The sequence below is a fragment of the Streptopelia decaocto genome (assembly GCF_964273445.1).
Source record: "Streptopelia decaocto genome assembly, chromosome: 11".
In the NCBI taxonomy this organism is placed as follows: Eukaryota; Metazoa; Chordata; class Aves; order Columbiformes; family Columbidae; genus Streptopelia; species Streptopelia decaocto.
This window is the reverse complement of record NC_138666.1, coordinates 15,480,757-15,508,670: the sequence shown is the minus strand read 5'-3', so window position 1 is coordinate 15,508,670 and position 27,914 is coordinate 15,480,757. Positions and strand designations below refer to the sequence as shown.

At 43.8% G+C, this 27,914-nt stretch overlaps 1 protein-coding gene across 2 annotated transcripts; it reads right to left on the bottom strand.

Moving 5' to 3' along the window:
* LRP3 (LDL receptor related protein 3) lies at positions 1–27,609 on the bottom strand. 2 transcript variants are annotated; one of them, XM_082062589.1, is made up of 8 exons: positions 27,182–27,324; positions 23,997–24,149; positions 22,228–22,275; positions 16,059–16,197; positions 7,812–8,020; positions 6,447–7,533; positions 5,193–5,325; positions 1–4,292 (listed from the first exon to the last, which is right to left on the bottom strand). In XM_082062589.1, coding segments are annotated over exons 2-8 (2,430 nt in total). In that variant the 5' UTR covers positions 23,998–24,149; positions 27,182–27,324; the 3' UTR covers positions 1–3,479. The 2 variants fall into 2 exon arrangements, with proteins under 2 accessions (XP_081918715.1, XP_081918714.1); XM_082062588.1 differs by lacking the exon at positions 23,997–24,149 and having other exon boundaries at positions 27,182–27,609.
* Positions 27,610–27,914: the final 305 nt, after the last annotated feature.

Here is a 27,914-nt window from a genome sequence, read left to right as displayed (position 1 = left end):
TCTCCGGGCACATGAAGTTTTATTAAAAATGAAGAGATCCAAAGCACGAGCAAAGTATGACGATGCCCAGCATCTTACTTGCTTAGTATCACTGTCCAGAAACCAGCAGGCACCGGCAACAATGATGCCGTACCTGAACCATATACCTGTACATACGTTACGGTAAAATGTTATACCTAAATAAATATATACAACATAAAAATTAAAAAAAAAAAAAAAGCAGAGAACAGAAAAAGAAAACAAGTACATTTAAGGGATATTACAGAGGGATACACAAGCCGGAAGGTGCCAGAATTGCAAACAGAAATATTCCTCGTGTTTTAATAGCAGTAAGAGAAAACATAATGGGGTCCTTCCCCTTAATGCTGCCTATCAGTTTCCATCATTCTTAAACCAGCACAGGTGTTCTTCGCTATTCAGAGATTTTTTTAGGATTCTTTTTGGCTGCTTGTGCAGTGGAGCTTTGTATCTTAAAAACAAACCAACCAACCCAACAATAACGACAAAAAGCCACCACCACCAAAACCCACAAAACTATCTGAAATACTTGGTTTCCCTTCTGTCTACAAAAATCTTTAAAGAGTGCAGAAAAGCATTATTAAAATAATAAAAATTCTAACAAGTTTATTAGCTGACTAACGTTAGGTTGTATAGTCATCAGAGTGTGGTGTTTTCCACTGGGCAAAGACATGTAACAATGAGCTCTTCCTGTTCACATGTCTGGCATAGTGGCAGTTTTTCACCTTTTTTGTTTTTTCCAAATGTTAGGAAGCTCTGAACACAAGGAGCCTTACATGACCAGAACTCGGGTGTCTTGGAGGATGGTTGATTCGCCGCTAAATGCTGACAGGAGCTGGGGGCCGGGCGGCCACGCACCAGGGCAGACCTTGTGGTTTCTTCTGGTATTGACATTCCAGGACACCGCAACACACCTGTTTGTGCTCACAGCGCAGACACTGAGATTTCTTCTGCAAAATTGATGGTACATTTGTGCCTCTTCCCTCCAAGGAATGAGCTGGGGAAGCCGGGAGAGAATCCTGTCTTGCAGAAATCAAAACTTAGGTGCTTACAAAGAGCATCAGCCTCACTGTAAGGCTACAAATTCCAGCAGTGAGGGCTGTGAATGTTTCTGTACACTTCAAACATCACATTTTCATTAACCTGGATTTTTTAAAGTGTCTAAAAAAACCCAAAAAACCACCAAAAACTTCTCAATGAAATTTCCACTGAATTACTGAACAGATCAGTACACAAAATATATATGATATATGTAAGACAAGATGTGAAGCTACACATCTTAAAATAAAATACAGTGTTAGCTGTTGTTCAGAGTTGTTCCCAAAATAGAGCAGTATTCTGAAGCATGTGTATTTCAACTTTAAGAGCCTTACAGTGGTGATAGTTTAAGGCATAGTATGATCAACATTATTATAGTAACACTCTTCTGTGACAGAATGAAATATGGACTTATTTCTAAGGTCCTTTATATCTGCACAATATTAACCTTGAAATATAGTCTTCTTCCCAATTATAATTAACTACTTTAGACATACAATTCTCTTTAAAATTACCTTTAGACCCTCCAAAAAGGACCCTAAAACCTGTAGCCTTAGATGCAAACAACAACCCTGGCAGTGTCATGACTACGGTATGCAGCCTTGCAAAGGTGGAATGTACCTAAAATGTGTACGGATGCTATGAAAGCAAGATCTCTTTCAAAACTACATGCATACTGGAATGCACAGTATGAAATCAATTTGAAGAGGACAAAAAAAATATCACTTCAATTTAATTATTCCACATTACATTTCAGTAAAGCCGAAGTCCCGTTCCTTGTTCTTTTTAAGGCACTGCCCCAAAGAGAGTCCCAGTAAAATATCCAGGGCAAAACACAGCCCATTTCAACAAAAAAAGTCTTTGACACTCTGATGTAAACTGAAGTGTTGGCTGTGAAAGCCTGTTGCCTTTGCAGCCAGAAGGGTCCAGTGGACAGCAGAGCCCAGACCCACCTCGATTTTACAAATTCAGTTAATACCTTTGGGCAACTTGAAATCCTACAGCAAAAAACAGGCTTCAGAGCACTCAGGTGTTTAAAGAGCAGCAGGATGAACTTCCTTGTTCATTCCTATGTAAAAAGTTTTAGTTTGTCACTGCATCAGAGAGGAACTGAAGCAGAGCTCTTGTTAGAGCATGGGGGAGCCTGGCCAACAGCCCGGCCACTGTGGCAGGGCCGAGCCATCGCACCGCGACGCTCTGGCATTCTGCACCAGGTCACCCCTGGTTAAGCGATGTCACCTTCCTCCAGGTAAATAACTTGCTTGCTGTTAATTACACTCTAAAAAACAAAAAGGCATCAGTTTACATTTAGGGTTGTACAATCCACACAGTGCCGGCTTTGAAAATGGCACTTATCTATTTCAGTTCTTAAAAAAAAAAAGCAAACAAAATCTCTAAAAATAAAGAAAATTTAAAAGATTTCTACGTCAGCACCTAGGTAGCAGATTTACAAGCAAACATGAAGCAGATTTTATTTCAAAATCAAATAGAAGTCTGATCCTGACAGTCACCAAGTGCTCAGTGTTTCCTACTGCAGCCAAGGGGAGCTGTGAAGCCTCAGTACCCATCAGGGCACAGCCAAAGGAGTAGGATCATAAAACTCCCTGAAAGCAGAAGGGAGGAGGGCAAAAGAATGGTAGGGAGAAAGCAAACAGTTCTTCAACCTTCAAAACATCACTGTGAAAAGAGTGTAACATATGACCACACAAACAAGAAATATTGCTGCATGTGGGGTTCAATGCACGCTGCTTATCCTCAACACTGCTCATCTCTGATTACAAAGCTGCAGCAAACAGGACACCTGGTGTCACTCTGGGTATTCTACACAGCAGCTTTGGTTTTAGTGGATACCTCAAGGTACACATGGCCGTCAAAACATTTCTGAAGGAAGCAAAGGAAGCGAACAATTTCTATGAAGAGGAAGCTAGAAAGGATTTTATTTCCTTTTAAGTATTTGTGATTGAAATTATTGAATTTTAATTAAATTATGATGCCTCAAAAGACAAAAATGTTATTTCTACTTTAGTACTCATGGTTGCAATGACTGGTGCCTGCCCCAGCTCTCAACAGAGTTCTCTCTAGTTTCAGTAAGACCACTTGAAAATAAAAGAAACACCAATTCCCTGAATGCAGAGTGAATAAATGCACAGAGGAAATACCAGAGGATGGAGATGCTTCCAAACTGCCCTCTCCTAGCCCCTGACATTGCATACTGGCCTACTTCTGCCCCACTGGAGTTTCAGGAATAACAAGGAAGACAAAAACTTGTCCCATTTAGTCTTGTGCTGTACTCCCCAGGGGATTAAAGCACACTGGTTTGAAGAGCCAAAGTCGAGAGCACAGGCACACCACCTATCATCGAAGTGCACTGTCCTATAAACAATGAAGTTACAAAATTTACAGGGCCAAACCAAAAATTTTTATTAGCAAACAAGTAAAGATTCATCATCACTGGTACTGATTTCAGAGAGGGGAGTAGAGGACTCTAACATTGGCACTTCCACGGAATGGCAACAAGCTGCATGAACACCCAAAGGCTCCTCCCGGTATGAGTTAGGGCAACATCGGTTTTGTCCATCCATTTGGATATGAACATTCACAGGGCTGTCTGGATAAGCAGACTCCCATTTTTTTAAGGGTAACCTACATGGCTCTTCACTCAGCGGATGACTTCTACTTAAAGTACTGCCCTCTGGGACAGTTCTCCTGGGTGCTGACCCTCCATGGATTGTTTCTGTAGCACTTTCAGACAAAGGATCTCTGAAAGTCTTTCCTGAATCCACATTACTGGACTGCTTAGGCTCACTGCCAGAGGTCTCAGCACCTAAAGGTTTATCAGTGTGTCCGGCCTCGAGCTCCGCATGTGCAGCTGTGCAAGTATTCGGTAAGACATTTGAAGGTGATAGCTCTGTGATTTCAGTCTCTGGCTGCAAGCTGCTACACCCAGGTTCTTGTAGGCCCCTGGCTTGGCCATGGGAACCTGCCTCTAAACTAGGTCCTTCAGGAGAAGGCGGAGGACTCCGAGTAGTCCCATCAGCATGGTTGATGATTCCATCACCCAGTGTAGTCTGTGAAGTGCGAGCGGGCGTCAGGAGCGGGATCTGTCCTCTCACCCGAGGCCTGTGGAAGAGTCTGTTCCAGAGCCTGCCCAAGCGCCGCCGAGACGAGCTCCGTCTTGATGAATGTCGCCTCATCTGCCTCCTCATGGCTGTTCGAATGTTCTGCAGCACAGAAGCCTGTAATACAGATGTAACAAACTATGATTTCTCGCATACTCAAAAGGCTTCTCCTAAACCCTGTTCTTTCCACCAATATCGCCACCTTACCAGAATTCTCAGACTTGATCCCTCACTTCCTTGTCAAACACGTATTTTCTAATTAACTATTTTAAAATACCAAAGACAGCTCTGCCTGTACCAAAAGACTCTCTCCTAAAATGTTTCCTTTATGAGTTTAAGCTCTGCTTGTCTACCCAGGAAGATGCTCCAACTCACACAATCAGATCACTACTAAAGAACCAGGGTGCAGACCACTGAGTCCTCTATCATCAGCAACAGCAAAAGCTGATGACAGCAGAGAAGAAAGGCCAAGGCAAACTACTTCTCCACTTGAGTAACAAACTACAAGAGCTTTACAACACTGGGAACTGTTATCACAGTTGGGTACTTTTGACAGGGCACAGGAGATTGTTGAGAACTCAACAGTGAAACAGAAGAATGACTTAATGGCTTCCCAGTGTAATGTATTTGTAAATGAAAAATGATCCCAGAATTTCCCAAAAATACTACTAAAGACCTTACTTATCGCTTCAGGTACATTTACAGCTTCAGCTTGAAAAGCCTTTTTTCTATTTACTTTCTGACCTTTCTCTCTGTTCATTTTATCTTGATGTACAGCAAAACAGTATGTGCTTATCTCACTGCGGTTCTCTAGCAAACACATTTAATGTGTTCAAAACTACCCAAAGCACCAAGATGGATAACTGTGGTTCTTCAGCTCCACATAAAACATACACATTTTTATATTACTTCTGTACCATTAGCACAGCTGCTCAAAGAATAGAGTTCCAGACTTATTCTATCTAATTTATAGTAGTTTGGCTGCTGATAGGCTCATCAGCACTCGTGTCTCCGTACTTGTGATGCATTGTACACAGGGAAATCTTCAACCGGGGGGATAAGTCCTTGTGCAATCAGCTGCCCGTAGGACGGTGGAGCCTCCCGCCGCACAAACTCTGCCTCCAGCCGCGTCATCTGGGTCTCAAATGCTCTGGAAACAGAACCAGAGGGAAAACATGGAAGTTTGTCCTGCCTCCCTCACATTAATGTATAAAAGCAGCACAGACAACCTCCCACTAGCAGTAAAAATGCAAACTTTCAACTAGGCTCCCTGAAAATCTTACTAAAATTGACAAAAGGAATAAGAGTAGAGGGTATAAGCACCAGTGATTCAAAGCAGCAAACTCTCTGGTGCAGTCCCAGGTTGGACTCTGTGGCAACTGAAGGTTTTTCAAGTTTGTTCAGCAAGGGCCCTAAGGTTATTTTTGGAAAAGACAACACTGAGAACTGAAAACAACCACACAACAGGGGCAGCTTGTAGCTGCAGAGAGCGTTGGCTGGCCTGCCAGAACCAAGGCACCGAGGCTCCCAACACAGCACAGCAGCTGGTTTGCAGCTCCTTTGATTGATTTGATAAGGAGAGAATGTAAAGCACACTGTGCTGAAAACACAAATGGTGTCAGCAGCACGGCATGGAGCTGGTGCATGTGACAAGAGACAGGATCTCAAAGTCCCTTACAACTCTCTCCCAAAGGGCAGAACCAGGCTGGCACAAACACCCAAAACACGGAAAAACACATGCTATCCATACAGCAAGGCATATGGAACCCAGGGAAAGAGGCACAGCTCACACCCATGAGAACTCCTGCCTCACCAACGCAGGACATTGCCTTTAGTAGAACTGAGAACTAGAGTATTTGAGGAGGGGAGAGGGAGAGTTATTCTGTTCAAATTCAACAAAGCCTTCACCATAACAGTTGCACATTCAGTTTTAGGCAGTGCAAGGGCTTTGTTGCAGGAGGAGGAGGAGGGAGAGGAAACTGCTCAAAACAGTTTTGATTCAAGTTAGATACAGGTTCTGTCAGGCTGCACAATAAATGTGTATTTCTCACAGATCACGGAAGACCTGACATGCCCCTCACTGCTTCCAAAAATTGTACCTACTCTTCTCTAAGCCTAATGCTGTCATTGCTACTTAATTGTCATTAATTCCTTGGATTGATTTCACAGTATTTTGCACATTCCCTGGTTAACAAATCGACTATTTTTTCTCTAAACAAAAAGGAAAAAAACTTCACAGCTACAAAAGCATTACAAAAGCAAGATGCTCACCTGTATTCCCTGGTCCTCAGAGAATATAATTTAAATGCACAGCCCAGCGCTATCACCAGCAGCAAGCCGCACACAAGACTGCCAATCAGAGCAGCTGTGATGACCTTCCTGGGAACGATCACCAGGCAGTTGTGTTCATCGCTTCCATCCTGGCAGTCTTCTTGGCCATCACAGCGCCAAGTCTCAAAGATGCACAGATTTGTACCACAATGGAAGTTTCCTGGCTGGCAAGTGAAGCAGTTTTTTTCATCCGAGCCATCTGGGCAGTTCTTTTGGTTATTACAGCGGTCTAGTATTGAGTAACAAAGCCCACTGTTTCCTTCACATGGATATTCGTTCTTCTGGCAAGCAGGACAGTTCTCCTCATCCTTGCCATTTGGACAGTGCCACCAGCCATCACAATGCTGCTTATCTGTGAAACACTCCTCATCGCTTCCACAAGGGTGTTCCCAAGGAAGGCAATAGCCTTTCACCTGGTAGGTTGCATTAAACCCATGGCCAGTGCTCTTGGAACGCGCATGATATGAGACAGTGAGCTGGCCCTTTGACGACTCCACGCTCACCGAATGCCTATTGTTGTGGTATGAAAATGTTTGCATTAATTTATCACCTCTCTCTCCGATGCCATCGTACACCTTTACATAGTCGTTGTAGCCTAACTGCAAATCAAGCTGCAACAGAACATGTCGATTATCTTGGGTGTCCACGTACCATGTGCAGCGAAGGTCTGATCTGCTGTGATCAGCACGGAACAAGTCTGGGGAAGCAAAAGATCCATAAAAATTACCCAGCCTTTTGCCACAGGAAAGATCAGGGCAATTATCTTCATCCGAACCATCACTGCAGTCCTTAACTGAATTACATCTCAGCTCGTTCATCAAGCACTTGGTGGAGTGGGCTGCGCTGCACTGGAACATTCCTGAGGGACAGATACTGGATGGAGGCTCTGTTGGAGGGACAGTGCAGTTTCTCTCGTCTGAGTTATCACCACACTCATCCATGTAATTACACTTCCAAGTACTGGGAATACACTTGCCATTTGCACAACGGAATTCATCTGACTGGCATACAGCCTGACCTATCTTTCCTGTGAAAGAGGGTAAGGAGAAAAAAGTCGGTATGAAAACTTTTGGAACCACCTGATGTTAATTTTTAACATCTACTACCCTGTATGTCACAAGTCACTTGATCAGGCCAGTGCACCTCATGAATACTGTTAAAAAGCCAAGTGGAAATAATATCAGTGGTTAACATCCTAACAGCTCATCAAGACGGGCCCAAGACTCCTGTCCACACAAAATCCTACTGCCTTCAAGTTTTGCCAGAGAGAGTACAAATGAAACCAACAAAACTGCGAGATTTTACCTCTAATATAAGAAAGGCGAAATCCCTGAGCCTGTCCTGAGCTTGATGCATCTGAGTGAAAAAATATCCAAACGTGCTCCCTTGCAGAGATGAAAGACGGAGGTATGGAAGATCCACACACTTTGTACTCCTCCCTCTTGGAAGACGGGCCAATCATCAACCAGTCTACTGCACACTTATGAGAGTCTTCCAAATCAAAGTTCTTAAAACTGTTAGGAACAAAAGAAACCACAAGTTAAAAAGAGGAGACGTACCTGAAACAAAGCCAAAGAGAGAAAAAACCAGACTGCGACGGCTGGCTTTCTGCACCAAGCAGTGCTGACATAAAGAGATCACATTCAAAGATAATGAAACACCTACAGTATCTTGAGCACATATAAACAGAGCACTCAAATTCCCGCAGTTTGGAAAAGTACCCATCTTATAGGTACAAACAGCATGCCAAGTAGCTCCAAAAGCTGAAAGGATGATTCTTCTTTTACTCAAGCAAAACTGGTTCCTAAAATACAGAAAATTCCAGAATACATAATACAGAAGGTAGATTAATTTCAGCAGTTTTTTCTAACCTTAAAAGCTATGAAACTATGAGGTGAGAGGGACACTACTGTATTGGAAAAAGAATAATAGGGAGCCGTACAAAGAACCCTAAAGGGATAAATACGAGAGACAAAAATCAAGTCTTCAAGCTATGGATGGGCAGGAAGAGAGCAAGAACAGAATAGGACTGCAAGGAGTGGAAATGGAACCTAAAGTCTAACACTATTACTTTTTAATTCAAAGACTAAAATATTCCCTTTCTGGGAATGCAAATAAGCTTATAACATTTTCCAGACAAACCTCCATCCTGCCGCTGCCCCAAGCCCAGCGATGATTCGACAGCAGCTTACCAAGAGCAAAGAGGTGCTCCAGTTGTTTGCAGAACACTGAAGACAAGCAGATAATACTCCCTGACCTGTAGCTCAGGAATCATACAGCATATTCGGTGTCTGATGAAACAGATTACATTTGCACCCAGTGATCTGCAATGACAATATCATTGCACCGAGAAGCACACTCGTTGGGAAAGGGCACGCTGTTCAGAACACTTAGAAATTAATTGCAGTCCTCCTTCATATAACTCAGCTACACAAAATTAACTTGGTAGAAGTTTGTGCATACTCCTTGGAAATACCTAGACAGAAGTTTCAGAAAGACTGAAAAGGTGCTATGAAATACAGACCTCCTTCCACAAAGGGCTTTCCACAAACATAAAGGATTAATAGTTTGGAAAAGATAAATGGAAAGATAATTTTCTGATACTACTGTGTATTTACAAAACGCTGTCAATTCCTGCCAGATCTCGTCTTTTGGAGGTGAAAGGGAAAGAACGGCAAGTACATAAACTAGCTTATTCATTTAAGCAGGAGACCCAGCCAACACGCACCTTTAGGTTCTGCCAAACATATCAGCGATTAATGACTCTAAAAAAAACCCAAAAATCAGCAAAAAAATGAGTAGATATCACTGAAAGTGTTAAATTAAAATGGAAATTAAGAGATGTCCAGCAACATATGTGCAGGCAAGGACAATCTGCCCAGAAATACATCCTCCTTCTTTTCTAACTCTCCTCCCACCATGCTCTATGTGTCTTCCCAGCTGGGAAGAAATATTCCCACAGCACGTATTTCTTTGCTAGAAGCAATCCTATCCAGCTTCTGAAATCAGCATATTTTGCAAGGAAGTTTTAGATGACTGTGCAGTCAGAATGAAAGGATTGAAGTATTCAGCCATGCAAAGGTAAACTAAAGCGTTTCTGTCCCAGGTGTTCTGCAAGAAACTTTTTAATGACCAAGAAAGTGTATGAACAGGCACTACAGCATGAAAAGGAATTACACAAAGCACCAGAGAAACTACAGGCACCCACATCAAGTCTGTTGCAAGAGATGTGAGGCAGCATTACTGAAATACCACATTGGTTTTTCTCTCTGTAACTCATTTTGGGACCAGACATCAACATGGCTTTCTATCGTCTACTTGGAGGATTGCCCGTAGGGTTTTCTTGTCATAAAGACTTTTTGGATAGGTATTAGAAATACCAATCTGCCCAACAACAACTTTTAAGAAAAGGAAAAAGTCACTAAATCAAGAAATAGAAATTCAGAACTAGGCAGGGGTGGAATGACTAGAAAACTTCTGCTTTTGCAACACAAGATCATTTACTAAACATTTTCATCTCTTGCTTCTATAGTTATTTTGGATGTACCAGGAGCAACGTAAAGAGCTACAGAATTTATTCTCCTATCCTGCTCATCTCCCATCACTCCCACCGGGTCCCACAGCCACTCAATTTCCCCCTACTACTGTCCATCGGGTAAATAACTCACCCATAGTGAGTTACACAACACAGACTGCACGCACCCAGGGGAGAATTTGCCTATATAATAAGCTGTCTGCACCTCACATTAAAATGCATTTCTTTCTTAAAAAAAAAAAAAATCAAAAATTAAAAAAATGTAACCCTTTTAAGATTCACACAAAGCAGGAATACAGGGAAGTCAGCTACACACATGCCCTGTTACAAACTCCTTTGCAGAACAGACTGGCAAGGAAGTATCATCTTCAGCGGCCCCCCTGAAAACACGATGCCTCTCAGGGACGCACCAGCTACTGAAACACATGCCTTGGTATTCAAAAAAGTCCCCCTAGGAGTTTCAAACATCACTGAATAAACACCATTTCTCTGAAATACAGATGTTCTAGTTTTGATGCAAAGTTTTACATATAATAGATACCACAGCAGTTATAAAATCTCTTCTTCTTAGGGCAAAAGGTAAGTCAAAGCAATTATGTTCTACCTCATGCAAACTAATCAACAGACATATTTTGAGCAGATTTTGCTTTGATTAAGGCATTGTCGCTCCACTCCAGCATCCTTTTAAGTTATATTGTCTCCAATCAAAGCAAATTTTGTCCCATTTCAACTGATGGTGATTTTTACTCAAGACCAAAAGCAGGGTATATTTGAATGAGCCATCAAACAACCCCACCACAAAAACACACTCCTTTGTAAAAAAATTCTAAACAACATGCATACATATGTGTGCATGTATGAATATGTACAATTGGTTTTCACTTTATAATCCATTTGAAACAAGGTTTTGTGTAAGACATTTCTGCCATATTAATCTGACATTAAATAGCCCAGTGATTTATTTTACCTAAGAGTCCTGAATAGTGTGTTCAACCTCTGCTACTTCACTTCGTTCATCATCTGTAATTAGATCTAGCGCTGCTGTTGTTACAGTCTTCTGAAGAATAATTTAATCCTGCTACCCACAAAATAGAGCATGGGGACATCTACTTATTCTATTGAACCTTTTCCAACTGGAATGCAAATTTTTCTGTCAAAAGGATTAGCCCAATGGTTGAATGATTGAGGGCATGCACTGGAAATAAGGGACAAAGTCTCGTGCCCCTACTGCTTGTAGGGCTGTAAAAACATCTTACAGTCTTGGAAAAGTACTGAATTAAAAGTCTGTAGTTACAGTTCTTGAGGGAGGTCTCAGGCCCTTTATATCCAAAGCGCACATTATTTTCTGTGATTAAAAGAAGAAACAGAATCAAGTCGTACAGAGAGTACCAATGGATAATATCACCCATATCTCAGGCAGCACCAGTCAGTACCGTGGTATTTTTAAACATCTTGGGGAGGGCAGCAGAGGGTTTGGGAGAAAAGCAACAGAAGGGTCGGTTCAGCTGCCAACCCTGTCCAGCAGTGCACACGTCTGAAGGAGCAGGATGTGGACCCAGGGGTCCATCCGACCGCGCACAGCGCACTGAACCCCAGCCCTTGCACCCCTCAACCGCAGCCTTCTCCATCACACCACGGCTGCTCCACGTGATGCTGACAACCCCTCCACCCACCAGCTTCTCTTGCTGCGGCACCTCAGCGCTCCGAGATGAAGAGAAGCAGAACCGGCTTTCCTCCGGGCTCCTCTTCCTCTCCATGACCAGAGCCCACAGTGCGAGCCGGGAGGGCAGGGAGAGGAGCAGCACTGGGGCACGGTGCTGCAGGACTCAAACAGTGGTATTTCAAGCGCTTAGGACTGCAATATTAAAGTACAGAACGCACCGCGAACACACACAACATCCTTTGAAATGCTTTGCCCCTTGGGCTGTTCTCAGTTACCTGTGATCTCCAGCACAACACAGGAATAGATGAGGAGACTCATGTGAAAGATCTAAATTACTGGACCAATTTAGCAGGTTTTGTTGCTTCTGAAATATGCTGTTTGAAAGCACTAAGTCCAGTTAACTTGTTTCTGGAATGCCTCTTCGGCAGCTAATTCCTTTAGAAAAATATAAGAATAGTGTATTAAACACTGGGAGCATTCAAAGCCTGAGGGGCTTGGAACAACTTGATGCGAACTGACAAACACAACACTAAATCTCACAGAAGTCTGCAGAAACAGGTAAAACCGTCTGATTTTTCTTTCAACAGTATGATACTGAAACAAGGTTACCTCCAATACTGAGCAGGACTCCAGGAGCTTACAGAACATTACAGGATCAGCCACGTATCAGATCTTCCCTGTAAAATTACTCAAGTGAAGCAACAATAGCCTACAATGATATTTTCCTATTAACTGTCAAGTATTTTTTATGTTGCTGGAAAGAACTTCATTAAACCAGCTTATCATAAATATTCATTTACACTCTGAAAAGATGAAAAAAATGTGCTGCCTGCAAAACTAATGGTTAGCAGAGCTAAGCTTTTCACCATCTGCACTGAAAGAAGGAGAAGCAGCTAGGGAAAAAAAAAGTAGTACTTCCATAAATAATGTAGGGAATTCCCTACAACCATCTTTGTAATTTAAGCACGAACAACTACGGAGTAAAGCAAAAAAAAAAAGCATTCTTAATAACGAGAATAGGACAAACATGGGATGATCGCAAAAACGAGCAAAAAAAGGGTAAACTCTTTGAGGCCAAGCAGATGTAATTAGTAAATATTTTTTAAATGATGTCTAATTTGGCCCTTTAAACTCATTAAAAAATCGGAGAATAAATATTATGTGTAGATCAGTAGAGCACGGTCCCAAAATAAAACAGACCAGCCAATTAAGCAAAAGAAGTTACTTCTATTTGCCAACCTCTCACAGCAAGCGCAGACGGGAACAACTGATGACTTAATTGGCTCATTAAAAACTTCTGCTTAACCACTGAAGCACAAGGGCCTGGAAGTGAGGAAAGCTCTATTCTGTTCCCAGCTCCCAAGCACCAGCTCACTGTGCAACCTTAGGCAAGGGACACACGGGCCGTGTTTTCAAAAGCTGAGCACATGCAACTGAATGAAATAAGTGGCTATTATGAGTTTTTCCCAATTAACGTCAAGTTCTGAAACACTGCGAGTCTGGTAAAAATAGAGTAGGAAGCAGTCCCTTTAATTCTTCATACAATTACAGACCAGCAGGCCTTTATGTGAACAGGCCTCGGTTTTAATCAGAAATTGAAACTCAGATGGTATCTGAAAATTTCTTTTTTCAAAGCAATGAGGCAAGTGCCTGAAGTGGAAGCCGAAGAAGGAGATCCCCCCTCGCCTCGATTAGTAAGAAACAGCTTGAGGAGATCACTAAATAGATCACTTTTCAATACTCTCGGCTTGAATTCTGAACATGGAGAACATTTTGCTCTCAGTCCCATAAACTCACATCATAAACCACAATTCATCTATACTCTGCCCACACCAGGTTAATTACAACCATCAGATAAAAGCAACTGCTAACCAAAAATTATTTTGATCTTTTTCTCAGATATGAGGAAACATACATATATAAATCCTTCTAAGGATGGTACAAAGGCAGCTACTGCAAATGACATCTTCATCTGACCCTACGGGATTTTTATGTAGTCCTCTGTGAAAACAGGCACAAAAATAGAGAAAATGGGAGGAAAAATCAAGTGGTTTCCAAAGCAATAACTAACATACTAATTACCTGAATCTAAAGTGACACAACGTAGTCCTGGAAAACAGGAGCTACACACTTGTGCCCAGGCCTTAGCAGCACCATTCCGCCAGACACACAAACATGGAAGTTTTGAAACACAATTCTAACAGAGAGGTGTAAGCACAAGGAACACGGATTTCCTGTTCTTGTGAAGTCTCCACCAAGGACTTCTAGAAAGTAAACTATAAAGGTAAGCAATAAGCACAGAAATGTGAGGATACAAAGAAAACAAATACACACACATGAAAGGTATATTAAGACCAAGCTTCTGAAGGACATGCCCACAGGAGCCAGCATCTTACATCCGCATGTAGATCTGGGCGCTGTTCTATCGAAAGCTGCTGGACAATACGTTAACAAAAAATGACCACTGACTGCAAATGTTTTAGAAATCAAAACTACTTTAAATGGCAATTTTATCCCTTAATGACTCCTGTTGCATCTCAAATGTGATACTTATATAACGCTGCTGTCTTACTCTCAATGAGAATTCAAGATCAAAGAAGATGCATTCAGTGTGACATAACACAGAGGAGGTGGGGGTTTTAAAACCTTTCAAAATCCAGACGCTATCACAAAACCTGTGATTCATTTTCCTAGGAAAATTTTAAAAGCTACTCTTTTATGGCCTTATCAGCACACTGGTAGGACAAGAAGCATACCCAAGGGGAAAAAATGTTTCTATTTGAACCCTCTTTCCCAGTTTGCCTGTATCATGCCAGCCTCGGCAACTCAGCTGCTTCTTTTGCATCCTTGGCATTACAAGGGCTACAACCTTTCAAAGAAATCCTCCAGTGCTGTAACATTTTTCATTCCATACACCATAGTGAGTCATTCCAAGTACATTTATAGTCAGAAATGTAACACCACAATATTACTCCCAGGATGTAAACACACGGCTCCCAGTATTTGTATGTACATAGCAGGGCAGGATATGGCAGTGACAGAAAGCAAACCCATTAAGAAGAAAACTTTCAAATCATATTGCTATGCACACATCTAAACTGTATACACACATTAGTACCAGTTTCCTCATCTTTCCTTTATTTCTTCAGCCTGTGTTACACTCGTACTTGCAGAAGAAAAGCCCAGTTCTAACTGGGAGCTCTGAGGCGTTTTCCCAGCATAAGCTGCAGGACTATTGTCCTGAGTCTCATTTGTATGCTCCTGCAGAGTTTCCAACAATCTCTGCTTTGAAACAAATTCCCCAAGTCCAATACAATTTAATGGGGTTTAAAAGAGTGTTTCTATTTATGGATCTCAAATGCTGGCAGGTATCTACTTCCTTATTTCTGATGAGTCGTTCCTATTTTAAACTATGGATGGTGGAGCCTTTCTATTATTCCATCTGTGGCAGATTTGTTTTTAATTGCTGAGCATCTGCAGTTGAAGAGGTTTGCAGTCCTTTTAAGCAGCTGAGCAAAGAATGAGCAGATGGTGTCAAATACAACAGTACTAAGAACCAAACAAAAACCCCTTTCCTAGGTTGGTTTGTTTGTTTGTTTTAATAAGAAATTCTTAGTTTGGGAAGGATACTACATTTAGCCCAGAGAAATTATGGACATTTGCAATATGCTGATATCATAGCCTAACATTCTTAACAAATCATTTGTAATACATTCCAGTCTTTTCCGAATAGTATTTTTATAGAATGAGCAGAAATTGTGCCACAAATGCTAACCATTATGTAATTCTGTTGGAAATAAATGTTAACCAGAAAAGCACGTGTCTTTTGGTTAACAAGCAACAATAAGCAATGATTAAATTCAAGTGTCAATTAAACATAGCACCATCTCAAGACATTACAGAAAAAGCCAGTTTTGCTCTCAGAATTTTATGTATTCCACTGAGGCTGTTCCAGATTTTATAGCCTTCACCTATTCCTATTTTTAAGCAACTAAGAGAAGATGGACTATTTAATGTGAGTGAATATACCACTGTTTTCTACCTCCTCATCTATCAGAGGTGGATGAAACTCACACAGGTATTGTGAAAGTAAATACATAAATAGACTACAAGTGACTTGCATATATGATAATGGATGTCAGAAGTAGCCTACAGAAATAAGACACAGCAGAACACTTCTAAAATGAGAGAGGTGCCCAACCTGCAATCGTGTTCCAGTGTAATCAACTTCAGCTTCCTTCCACCACTCGGTAGCTCTGACAAATGGCCTCACTCTGATCTATCAGATACAAACTCACATTTTGTTTCACTTAAGCAAAGCAATCCTTTATCTCCACACAATATCAATCCATACCTTATCGTTATCATGTCTCCACGATCTCCTTGAATGTCCCAGCTGCAGTTTACAGCTGGAGGGTAGTTCAATGGCCAAGAAGGACTATAGATGACTCCCCGTCTCTCTGTGTGCTGTTCCAGTTTTCCACTGCAAGGAGCTGTTGATAAGGGGGGAAAATATATTGTTAATGCTTTGCCTCATCAACAATTCACATTATCTACAAGAGCTTTCATCAGTTTCTGGGGATTGCAGACAAGAGAGTCAACAGTTTTATCCTCTTACTGCTTTCTTCCCTGCTCTCTTTTTTTTAATTAAAACACCCACTCTAAGTGTAGGTAAGTATAACCTGCATTTCAATGCAGGATCAATCAATAACCTTGTATGAATCTACCAAACCCTACAATCAATACTACTGCGTGCATCTGCCAAGAGGATGTAACACAGAAATCCTTTGTACAAGCTTCCCAAAGCCTGGGTACCTCACCCAGCAACTGGGTACAGCTCCTAGAAGCTCATTTTGTTGTAACATGTTTCCCAGATATGTTGTTTATTCCCCTAACCATATAATAGACACAAAGAGTTTATAATGGTTAAAAAAAAGATCCCCTACAAAAAAAGAAAAAAGTTAAATAGATTCCGATGCCAAATGTTTTCATTGAACATTACTAAGTACTCTAAATTCCTTCCCAAAGATAGGAGAAAATTTCCAGACAGGGAAAGGAGCAAACAGGGCTAAATAAAGCTCAATATTTTCAAAGCACTTTCAGATGTTCCTATGGAAAACAGCAGGCCAGTTAAGGTTACATCAAATACTGATAATTTATAATTAAAGTAATTCAAAAATAAAAGTTAAATGTTCCAAGGACAAGGGGGAAAGCTGTTCTGATGGGAAAATGTACTCTCAGCAGACTACAAGAGAGAAAATTCTGTGTAATGAAATAGCTATTCTGAACGTTCTCCAAAAGTATTTTAAAACTATTTTTAAAACAAATTACTATCTAGAGCATGACTTGTGGATTGCAGGTGAATATTGCAATTTTTGACAGCAGCTTACCTTCTCATAGCTTAAAAAGGTGGCAAGGAAAAAAAGCTTGCCAATACCTCACATTCCCCCATACACATAGGCATCCAAATATACTTGTGTTATAAATCACAGATTTACAGCATTGCTTGGAGTTCAGCCACATAAATCTATAATTTCCAGTTCACAGTGGGATCAGACTGGGCTGCACTGGGGGGCCGGGGTGAAGAAGCAGCGGCGGGCAGAGCTGCCTGTCCCCACCCCGAACCTGTGCCTGGCACCGTTCCACTTGTTCCCAGGAAGCGTTTCTTAACCGAGAGCCACAGCAATAGCAAAAGCATGAGGCAAGTAACTTACCTGAAGCAAAACATATAAAAAGCCGCTATTTTTACTCTCCAAGCAGGGCATTCCAGTATAGGTTGGGAAATTACATATTAGAGAGCAGTGTAGGGGAAAGGGACCTGGGGGTCCTGGTGGACAACAGGATGACCATGAGCCAGCACTGGGCCCTTGTGGCCAGGAAGGCCAATGGTACCTGGGGTGTATTAGAAGGGGGGTGGTCAGTAGATCGAGAGAGGTTCTCCTTCCCCTCTACTCCGCCCTGGTGAGACTACATCTGGAATATTGTGTCCAGTTCTGGGCCCCTCAGTTCAAGAAGGACAGGGAACTGCTGGAGAGAGTCCAGCGCAGGGCAACAAAGATGCTGAAGGGAGTGGAGCACCTCCCTTATGAAGAAAGGCTGAGGGAGCTGGGGCTCTTTAGTTTGGAGAAGAGGAGACTGAGGGGTGACCTTATTAATGTTTATAAATATATAAAGGGTGAGTGCCATGAGGATGGAGCCAGGCTCTTCTCGGTGGCAAACAATGATAGGACAAGGGGTAAAGGGATCAAGCTGGAACACAAGAGGTTCCACTTAAATTTGAGAAAAAACTTCTTCTCAGTAAGGGTGACAGACACTGGCCCAGGCTGCCCAGGGAGGTTGCGGAGTCTCCTCTCTGCAGACATTCCAACCCGCCTGGACATGTTCCTGTGCGACCTCACCTGGGCGTTCCTGCTCCAGCAGGGGGATTGGACTGGATGATCTTTTGAGGTCACTTCCAATCCCAAACATACTGTGATACTGTGTGATACTGTGATTCCATTGAAATGTATGCATATAATTCCTACTAGTTTCAAAGGCCACAAAAGCATACAGACTACATAAATACAAGAAAACACCTATTTTCCAAACAAATATTTTGCAGTAAAGCAGTTACAAAAAAAAAAAAAACAAAACACCACCACCATTTTTGTTATCGCATTTCTAAAACCAGACAGGCTCCACATTAGATGCTGGCAAAATACTGACACACAGATGCAATTCCAGAATTATACAAGCAACTATAAGATCCGAAGCACTTTTCAACTCTAGTTCTCGTTTGTTTAGGTCTCTAAATGTGCTCGTCCACACACGTGTCACTGCATCAGCGCATCACAGCAGCATAAGAGGACCTAGAGCTAGCAACCACATAAAGGGAGCTGGAAAGACTGCATTTCATAACTGCCCGATGACGAAAACTTCTCAATGGGAAGGAAACAGAATGCACCACCAGACAGCACTATACAGAGGCTTCCAGCAACAGCTCTGCAAGTATTTCTGTTCCCCTTGCACCAAACACTGTTCTGGATTAATATCCCTTATTCGCAGTATACGCGATAGAACAGAAAACAGAATCATAATTATACAAAGTGCATTTTAGTTTCCATTGACATGCTGGTGACTCTTCCACTCGTACATTCATCAGTGCAGTTAAGCAGAGCTCTTGTTCTCCCAAATACTTGTTCCCCAGTTTTAGGAAGTATTTACAAAGATCCTGAGCACTAGTTATTTGAAATAACTCAGCTCTTCTGAAGCAACACCACCAGCGTTTTCTTTCCTTTTCAAATAATGTACATTTTCCTAATTTGCAAGCAGGGGATCAGATGCAACATGCCAGTTCAGGTTCTCAGTGAGAAATGCTTTTTCATATTAACACTGCACATCTGCTATGAACGTGAGACACAGAAGAACTGAGAAAAAGATTTTCCATTTTAACAGAAGAATTGTAGCTGTGAAAATCTAAGGACACCAGCAGGGTAAGGGCTGCACTACCACTCCGTGCCATTTTGGGCAGTTCATCTGGCAATGGCCAGTGTTACTCAATACCTGCCCACAGCTTTATCCCTCTGACACACAACAAGCCTTTCAGACTTGCCCAACTCAAAATGAAAAGAACAGCAGCCTTTGTAAGAGCAAGATTTGAACGGACCACTAATCTGAATTCATATTGTCAAAACGCAATTACACTATTTTAAGGATACATCCACAGTCCCCTAAATGTGTTGGGGTGAACGAGGGACACACACCCATCCACCCCCTAAAACTGTTATTGTGTTTACCCAAAGCCCACTTGATTGCCTTATGTTTCTGATGCCTTTCGTTTCCCAGCAATGCTCATTACTACAGCATTTGCAATATATCAACAGATCTCCTTCCTAACCAGTCGTCTGCCCCTTTACTCCCTGTGCACTCCCCACTGAGCGGCAGACAAGGCGAAGTACCTGATCACTGCTTTCAGCAGCTTTTCTTTCACCTATATAAATTCTGAAAGGAAAACCTGCACTAGACAAAGCCTTCAGTGCTGGCAACAAACCAGCACAACCACACCAGGGCACAATTTCATACTGTTGGGGTTTCGGTGTCAGTAAAGGGGCCCCACTTCCCCACTCAGCTCCTGGCCATGAAGGTGTGGAATCCGCACAGGGATCAGCATTGTCGGCATGACAGTGTGATTACTTAAGGAAAACAAACAAAAGCCTTTTCAAATTCAAAACATCCAAAGGAAAGGGAAGTCTCTAAATAGAAAGGTACAGTCTTGGCTTCTGAAGGGCTTATCATCCGCGACACCACACAATAGCAAGGACAACATTTTTTCAACAATTGTTCTGTAACTCTCTTTCTGCAGCATTTCTGCAGAAACCCAGAAGTGAACACTCATTTTACTAAAAGCTCCCAACGGCTTATGTTTTTCATATTTAGGATTACTGAAAAAACATAAGAAAACACCAATCCCTGGTTGGGAAACCAATCCACAAAAAATCTTGCTGAGATGGTGCTTTAGAAAAAAAAAAAAAGGATAGATTCTGAAGACAAACAATAATGAGTCTTTTATAGATCAAAAAACAAAAACCAAAAAAACAACTTTAAACATATTCCAGAAGAGGTTTGAGTTCAGAGATTCTCTGTCAAACAGGCATAAATCTTAATGAGGCTCTTTCTGTAATAATCAAATGGATTTCTTCTACTGTAAACAGCAGTAGATTCCCCCTGCCAGTTAAATATGCCACAAATACTTGCAAGAAAGTTTCCAAAACTTTACAAGAATAACATTACTCCTGGTTTTGCAAAAGTGACTATAACAGAACAGACATGGAGCTCCAGCAAAGGACAGCGCTGGGGGCACTAAGCTGTGCAGGAATAAATTTTCAGACAAACCCAGCAGAAAACAAATCCTGTAGTTTCACACTCTCCTGTGACGCCCCGGGGTCTGCCCCAGCCCCAGGGGATACATCCCAACCATCTGCTCCAGGATAAAGGATGGTTTGCACTTGCCACAAGGAACCTTCTCTCAAAACCAAACAGTTGGCAATATCCCCTTCTTCAAGTGGCTGTCTTGGGGTCAGCAGGAAACTCTCCCCAAGTTCTCCCTCAAGGAGGGGGCGCACACATCGCTTAATGCAGATCCCTTAAGTCTGGGGAGAGAAAAGGATTTTAGGCTCCTCTTCATTCTGTCAGTCTTCAGCAGGCGGCTTCTGCTCCCATATCAGAGCATGTTCAGGACAGCAAGCATTCCTCCCAACTTTTATCAGGCCTCCAAAGGAATGTCTCCTGTGAGATGACTTCTAGCAGGGTCACCTGCCCTGCGACCGCACCACCCTAACCTGTTACCCTCCGCCACACAGCTAAAAGAAGCTACATGTGGATCACGTTATTGCAATGACCTTTTATGACTATTTTTCTCCCCCACTCCAGTTACACTGTCAGGAGATAAAGTAACTCAAAACTAGTATCAAGACAAGAAAACACAAAGGCTACTCTGAGGTTTTCAGCACACTTGAAAGAATAAAAGCCAAATATTACAACTTGCTGCTTCTAACAAAAGAACAGCATTAGAAAACAACAGAGCCAACTGGATGAAGCATTATATATTTCAGGCCAAGACAGTATCACCAGTCTAGGCCAGCCACTGTATAATTACTCAATTTACACTTTGTAAACTCATACCAACGGACAGCAAACTCCACCAAAAGCCAAAGAACCGTCCAGGCAGAACAGACTAGGACACAGATGAGATTTTGGAGTTTTTCCAATGAAAGAATTAAAACACTATGCTGCAAACAGCACATCCTACATGGTTCATCCACAATTTCCCTCAGCTAAATTGAAGGAAGTCACCTCATCATTAAACTACTACCTTTTCCTGATTTAAACCTTCTCTCAACCCTTCACGTCAACTTCAATGCTCACATTAACCAACCCACTGCCTTAGAATTATCTTCATGTTTTCCTCTTTCTTTTCCTCCTCTGTCCCTTACTTGGTTCTTCTGTTTCACGTTAAGCTGCAACCCCTTTGGGCATAGAGTGTACCTACCAACATGACAGTGGATTGACAGGTGCAAGAGGGCCCTTATCACTGTGAGGATGCTGATTGCAATGTTCCTGTAACGTCAGTAAGTCACAGTACCGCTACAGAGAAGGAAATTACAGTAAGTGCTGTGATTCTAGTTGAATTTCCACTTTGACATTCATGAGACATTTTTAACATTCTTGTTTTAGCTCCCCTGGGAAGAGGCCACTGTCCCTGGCCTGATATTCCCAGGCACATTTCCTAAACATGGAGTTTTCTCCTGAACATATCAGCACATACTAGGACCTTAGCCTCAGGCTTGCGATTTTTTCCTAGTACAGTGACACTGATGGAATCTATAACCCCAGGAAGAGCGAGAAGTCCGGAACTCCCTAAAATGACATTGTTACTCTGTCTCAAACAAAGGCCCTACTGTTTTGTTAAAAGATCTCTTTGCATAGGGAAGAAGCAGTAACAACTCAAAAGAACAGGAAATACAAGTAAGAAAAGAATGTCTTACCTAATGAGGTAACAGCACTTTCTGTTTTACCGGTCAGGAAGAGGTTCACTGTGTAAAGACAGAAAAACACTGTTGAGAGCGGTTCCAGCAGCACAGGGCGGCAGTCAGTAGGTAACCAGGTGTCGCAGGGGTGTTAATACAAACGCATTGCGATCCTCCTTTGCTTATCTACACAGGCAAGTCAAGTAATCAACTGTCTGCCTCCACTGCAGCCATAAAAAAGGTCAATACACAAGGTTAGTTTGGCATCTGTCAAATATGCTACCGAAAGAAACAATGGCCAACCTATTCTAAATTGTCTTCTGCGGGACTCTTTTTAATTGGGGAAGACAAAAGAACAGTTACACTGAAACATCCATCATCATAGCCAGTCATCTTACCTGCTTAAATGCTGGAGAATACTCATGAGATTATCTTTAAATACATTTATTCTGAATAAAGCAAAGTTTGTTCCTCTCGGGTCAATGTCACCTTGAAAATAAACCGCTAAATATAACATTATTACCTTGACTAACCAAAGGCAACAAAGCTTTCAAAAAGGTCCACTGGTAAAATCAAAACAGGATGAGGCGGTGCTGGCAACACACAACTGACTGACGGATTAGTTTCCAAATACTCTTTCTCAGAAGTCTTCTCTCACAGTATACATCACCACAGTTAGCTGGTAAGAGTAATTATTGCCCAGAAAAATAAGTTCTCCTGTGTAATTGTTGCTCCACAGATCAGCACTAACATATAGTTCCATATTAGTTTCCCCATATGTTGTTTAAGGCGCTTCTCTAATGATTACAGTGTATTTTGCTAACTGCTGCATTTTAGCAGTATTCTATAATCTACAAAGACCACCTATTAATAAATTGACAAATGTTGAATTAGAAAGGGTTAAAAGGTTAACAAAACTTGATTTACAACATCCCGGCCCAAGCACTGGCTTTGGCTTTATTTTGAGTATGTTAAGTCCAATATCTTTTTGTAGTCGACCGGTTGGCAAGCATTTAGTAAAAAACATCATTAAAAAATGAACAATAGGAGAAGAGAGGAATAGAAACTGTCCCTGTTCCCAACAGTCACTTGGGAAGTTGCTGACAATTACGACTATTTATGTCTCAGAGTACCACATACAGGCACAGCCCCCCATTGTCTTAGACACCACCCAAACACATCACAAACCAATGACCCCTGCCCTGACCACCTCCTGGTATAATTTAAACTAGCACAAGAGGAAAAAACTACCTAGGACTAAAAGGGTGGAAACACAAAAGCTAAAAATGATCTCTTAGCTTGCCAGCTCTACCCCAGTCACAGTTTTCTGTCAGTGGTGGGTCTGAACTATGGAATCACAGCAGCCCTGCCCTGATGAACACCTGCATGTCCACACTTTGGACCTTCTCCTTCCCGAAGCCAGCGCTCCAAGAGCTAAATGCAGGGAGCGATGTCGGTGGGCGCACAGACCGCTACAGGCCCTGCAAACCACAGAAAAGACCACGACCGCCCCTGGTGTCACCCATCGCAGAGGACTCCAGGGGCAGGGGCAGTGACCGCTCGCTCCTTCTACGTGGATCGAGCTTTCCGTAACACACACGGGAAGGAGGGCAACCTAATGGCAGCACATGTATGCCGTGGCTTGAGAAGAAACAGGCCTGAGCTGCAGGTTTGCGTTAATAAGCATTAACACAATGTTCAAAGGACCTTAACAGTGCTGATTTTATTACATAATTAATGTAGAGTAACATTTGTTATATGATAATAACAAGGTGCCATGTAATTACTTCCTTTGTTTCACAGCACAGCTTGCTCCATAGGTCAGTAACGCTGCCATCCCGCACCAGGAAACCGCTCGGCTCCGGTAACTCCTGCTCTGTGACAAACCAGCAGTAACGGCAACACAACGGTTTTCACACAGCATTAAAGTACCGCTATTCCTGTAACCATAGTAATACGGTCATAAAGACCAAGAAGAAATTAACCAGTGATTAAGTCACAAATTTAATTTCATGAAAATTAAAATATTTTTGTTTGCTCCAAAGAAAGTACATAAATATACACCACAAAACTATTATCACCACAACTGAAAAGACTGTTTGAAGATGCACTGTGTGGAAACGCCTGGGTCTGTACATTCAACAACCTTTCTTCACGTTCCCTAAACAAATCTTCCCAATGGCCATAACAGAACACGAGCTCCCAAGCAGAGGTTCCCTCCCATGGCTGATGGGGGGCCCCATGCCCTTTAAATGGAAATAAGCAGCATGAAGACAAGGGGTGTGATAGAGTGGAATTAGCCCACCCAGAGCCACTTCATCTTCTTCTGAGGGCTGCCAAACAAATAGCCCTAGTTTGCCACCAGAAGGACAGAGTTACCAGCAGCTTTGCAGGCCAGGCCTGGCAGATACCTAGGAAAGACAACCCTCCAAAACGTCCTTTTACCTCTGCCAATGCAAAACTCCTATTGTCCACTGTTGCAAACTCTTTCGCACTAAGTCAGTAGTCGAGAACAGTTGTTTAAAACAGTATAAGTTTCACATCAGGTACTTTCCCCAGCAACTGAATAAGCTTACGGTTTCTGTTTTCCTCACTCAAGATGGTCAAATCAAACCACAAGAGCACAGCACATCAGCATTTCCTGAAGCTCTCAAAAGTGTCAGAGGCCCAAAAGAAGGAACAGCCATTCCCTGCTGGTTTTCTTGACTCTTGTCAAAATAAAAACAGGTGAGAGACATGGGGTACACTAGAAAGTTTTCTAGATGCTCTTTTCCTTAACGGTTGGGCAGAGTCATGGGAAAGCCAGAAAAAACAGAAGTGGTCCAGTTGGCTTGAACTCCATGTAGGAAACTTACTGTGCCTTTATTTGGATTGCTAAATAATTCTCAGGGTGAGGTTTTCAGCTGGGAAAGCGGTTATTTGGATCAAAAGGGAAATTTACATCTTGGCACCTCCAAACCAAGTGACAGCTACCAGGCTTTTCCCACAGACAGAAAGAGACACCAGCTTTGCTGGTTTGATTATTTCCTATTCGATAACTTTGTGTCCTCCAGAATTTCTCAAGAATGAGAAACAAAGTGGCCTCATGAAAGAACAATTGCAACAAACCCAGTTTCACTCTCTGGAGCTGCAGTTTACAGACAAGGTCACATACAGCAATGGTCAGTGGCCGCGCTGATACAGACACCAAACACCATGCACAGCCTACGGGAAAACAAAAACTAAAAGCAAAGAATGGCAAAAAGCATGAACCAAAAATAAGGATGAAAGGAAAGAACAGACAAGCAGGAAGTAAAACACAAAACCAGTTAAAGCAGCAGCACTGTATTCTTACAGGTTCTTATACCCTACAAGCTCCTCACCCCTCATGTTTCTCAACTTCTACTACTGTCAGTTGTGCAAGGAATAGGAATAAAACTTTCCAACTGAAGAGCCAGACCATGAAATTCTAGCAGTCACGGAAAGCAGGAATCTGCTAAACTTTCAACCTGGCATTACCCACAGCTAAACGCAAGAAGTGTTCTCACTTAAACTCTGCAGTTTACATTATATTTTATTATCTTAGTCATTTCAATAATAACTGCGCTATTTCTGTTAAATACCAAAAGCTTTAACAAAGGTCTGACCAGGCCACAGAAATAATCCCAAGAAATTCAGAGATACAGCAGAAACTTGTATCTTCCTCTAACTTTAAATAAACTGCGCTGCAGACATTATCCTTATGCTGTGCACATCTCTCATATCCCCTCAAGTCTCCGCAAAAAAAGTTGTACTAGATAGAACGGATGTTCAAACGGTTTTGTTGCTTAGATAGCTTTTTACGTTGCATTTCCGTTAATTAAAATAGATACATTTAAAGTAAGCGGAGCAGCTTTTAAACTTTAACTTCCTACATTCTTCCAGGAAAGCACTGATGTTAAAAAGAAACTTCTACAAAAAATAGAACGAGCAGTCTGGCCGCAGATAGCCATTTCTGATCATTTATGTAAAGAACGCTGTAATTTGGGATGATTAAAAATGAGCTCTGACCCACTTGATTAGCAAATAGCTGTGGTTCTAGCACATGGGGTTCGAGGAGCTGTAACAGTTTACCAAATGAGCATGGGGAGCGCTCGGCTGTGTGCAGCGAGCGCCTCTGACAAGGCTGCTCCACCACAATCGCTTGGCAGCACGCAGAACGGAGCAGTCAGCTTTAATAACTCCTAATTTCTACGTGCCCCTGTTAAATACGCGGGGCCTTTCACTCGCTCATTCTAGTCACAGGCATCAACGCTTCTCCCTAACAAAAAACATCTTTCCTGACAGAAAGGGCTGACAGACTGGAAACCAGTAATACACTTCATCACGTTGCCATAACTTAACACCTGCTGCGAAGCAGAGCGGAGAGCAATTGCTTCAAGCAGACGGGAGGGAGGAGAGCAGAATACGGCAGAGAAACGGGGGGGCACCGTTTTTCCACGCTGCCACTCAGGAGGAGTGCCGGGAGCGAGCAGCGCGCCCGGCGCAGGGCGGTTTCGTAACGGCCCCGGGAGCCGCTGCCGCACCGCAAGAGTCGCAACTCCGGAGAACGTACCGAGGGTGTCTCAACTTTTTTTCTTTCGCCCAACCCCCCCAACAGACGCTCTGCGGGGTCACCGCAGCGGTTTCAAAGCCAAGGGCACAATGCTGGTTTCCGTAGGAGTGGGCACAACTCCGCTCGGCCTCCCCGCCGCCGGGGAGCGACCGGGCTCGGCCACCCGGGAGGGCGCCCTGGGGGACGCCCGCCCCGTTCGGAAACGGAGGAGCGGGAGGGGGATCCGCCGAGCCGGTTCGGTGTGCCGTCGTCCCGTCCCGCTCCCTTCCCCCGCACCCCCGCCCCGGTAACTTCCCGTAGGGGACGAGGGGGCCCGGCCGCCCCGCCGCAGGTGCCCGCACCCCCCCCGCCGTGCCCGGACATGCCCCGGCGCGCAGGGAGCGGCCGGGCCGGACTCACCCAGGCAGATGGCGGTGAGCGGCACCAGCGCGCCCTGCCGGAGCTCCGCGGCCGCTGCCTTCTCCATGGCGGGTCGCCGCCGCCTGCCCTTCAGCGCGGGGGGAACCACGGCAGCTCCGGGGAAGCTCCGCGCCCGCCTCGCCTCTACGCGGAGCCGCGGGAGCCGGCGGCTCGGCCAGCCCGCGGTGCCCCCGCAGGCCGGGGGGCCGGGAGTGGCGCGGCCGCCTGGCGCCGCAGCCCCATGGCCGCTCCGCGCTGCCCGCTCCGGGGCAGGTGGAAGAGGACAGACCGCAGCGCCGCCGCCGCTCCGCCGCCGCCGCCCCACGTGACAGGCCCGCCGTGCAGCTGCGGCGGCCGGGCCGGAGGGCGAGGGGAGCGCCGCCCCGCTCCGCGCCCCGCCGCGCACACCTGCGGGGCCGCCGCCAGCCGGCGGGCGGAGCGCGGCCCGGGGCGGAAGGGAAGGCGAGGGCCGAGCCCGCCCGCGCAGCGCCGGGCCGCCTGGCTTCCTGTCAGGCACGGGGCGACCCGCGGCCGCCTCGCCCCGGCCCCCTCCGCCGCGGGAGCTGCGGCCATGGCGCGCCCTGGCACCGGGGCGGGGCGGGGGGCGGCAGCGCCGGGCACGGCCCGCGGGGGCTGCCCCTCCGCCGGGCGGGCTGCGGGGAGCCCGCGGCCCCACGGTGGGAGGCCGCGCCCAGCGCCGCCGCGGCCCGCCGGCCCCCTCTGCCGGGGAAGC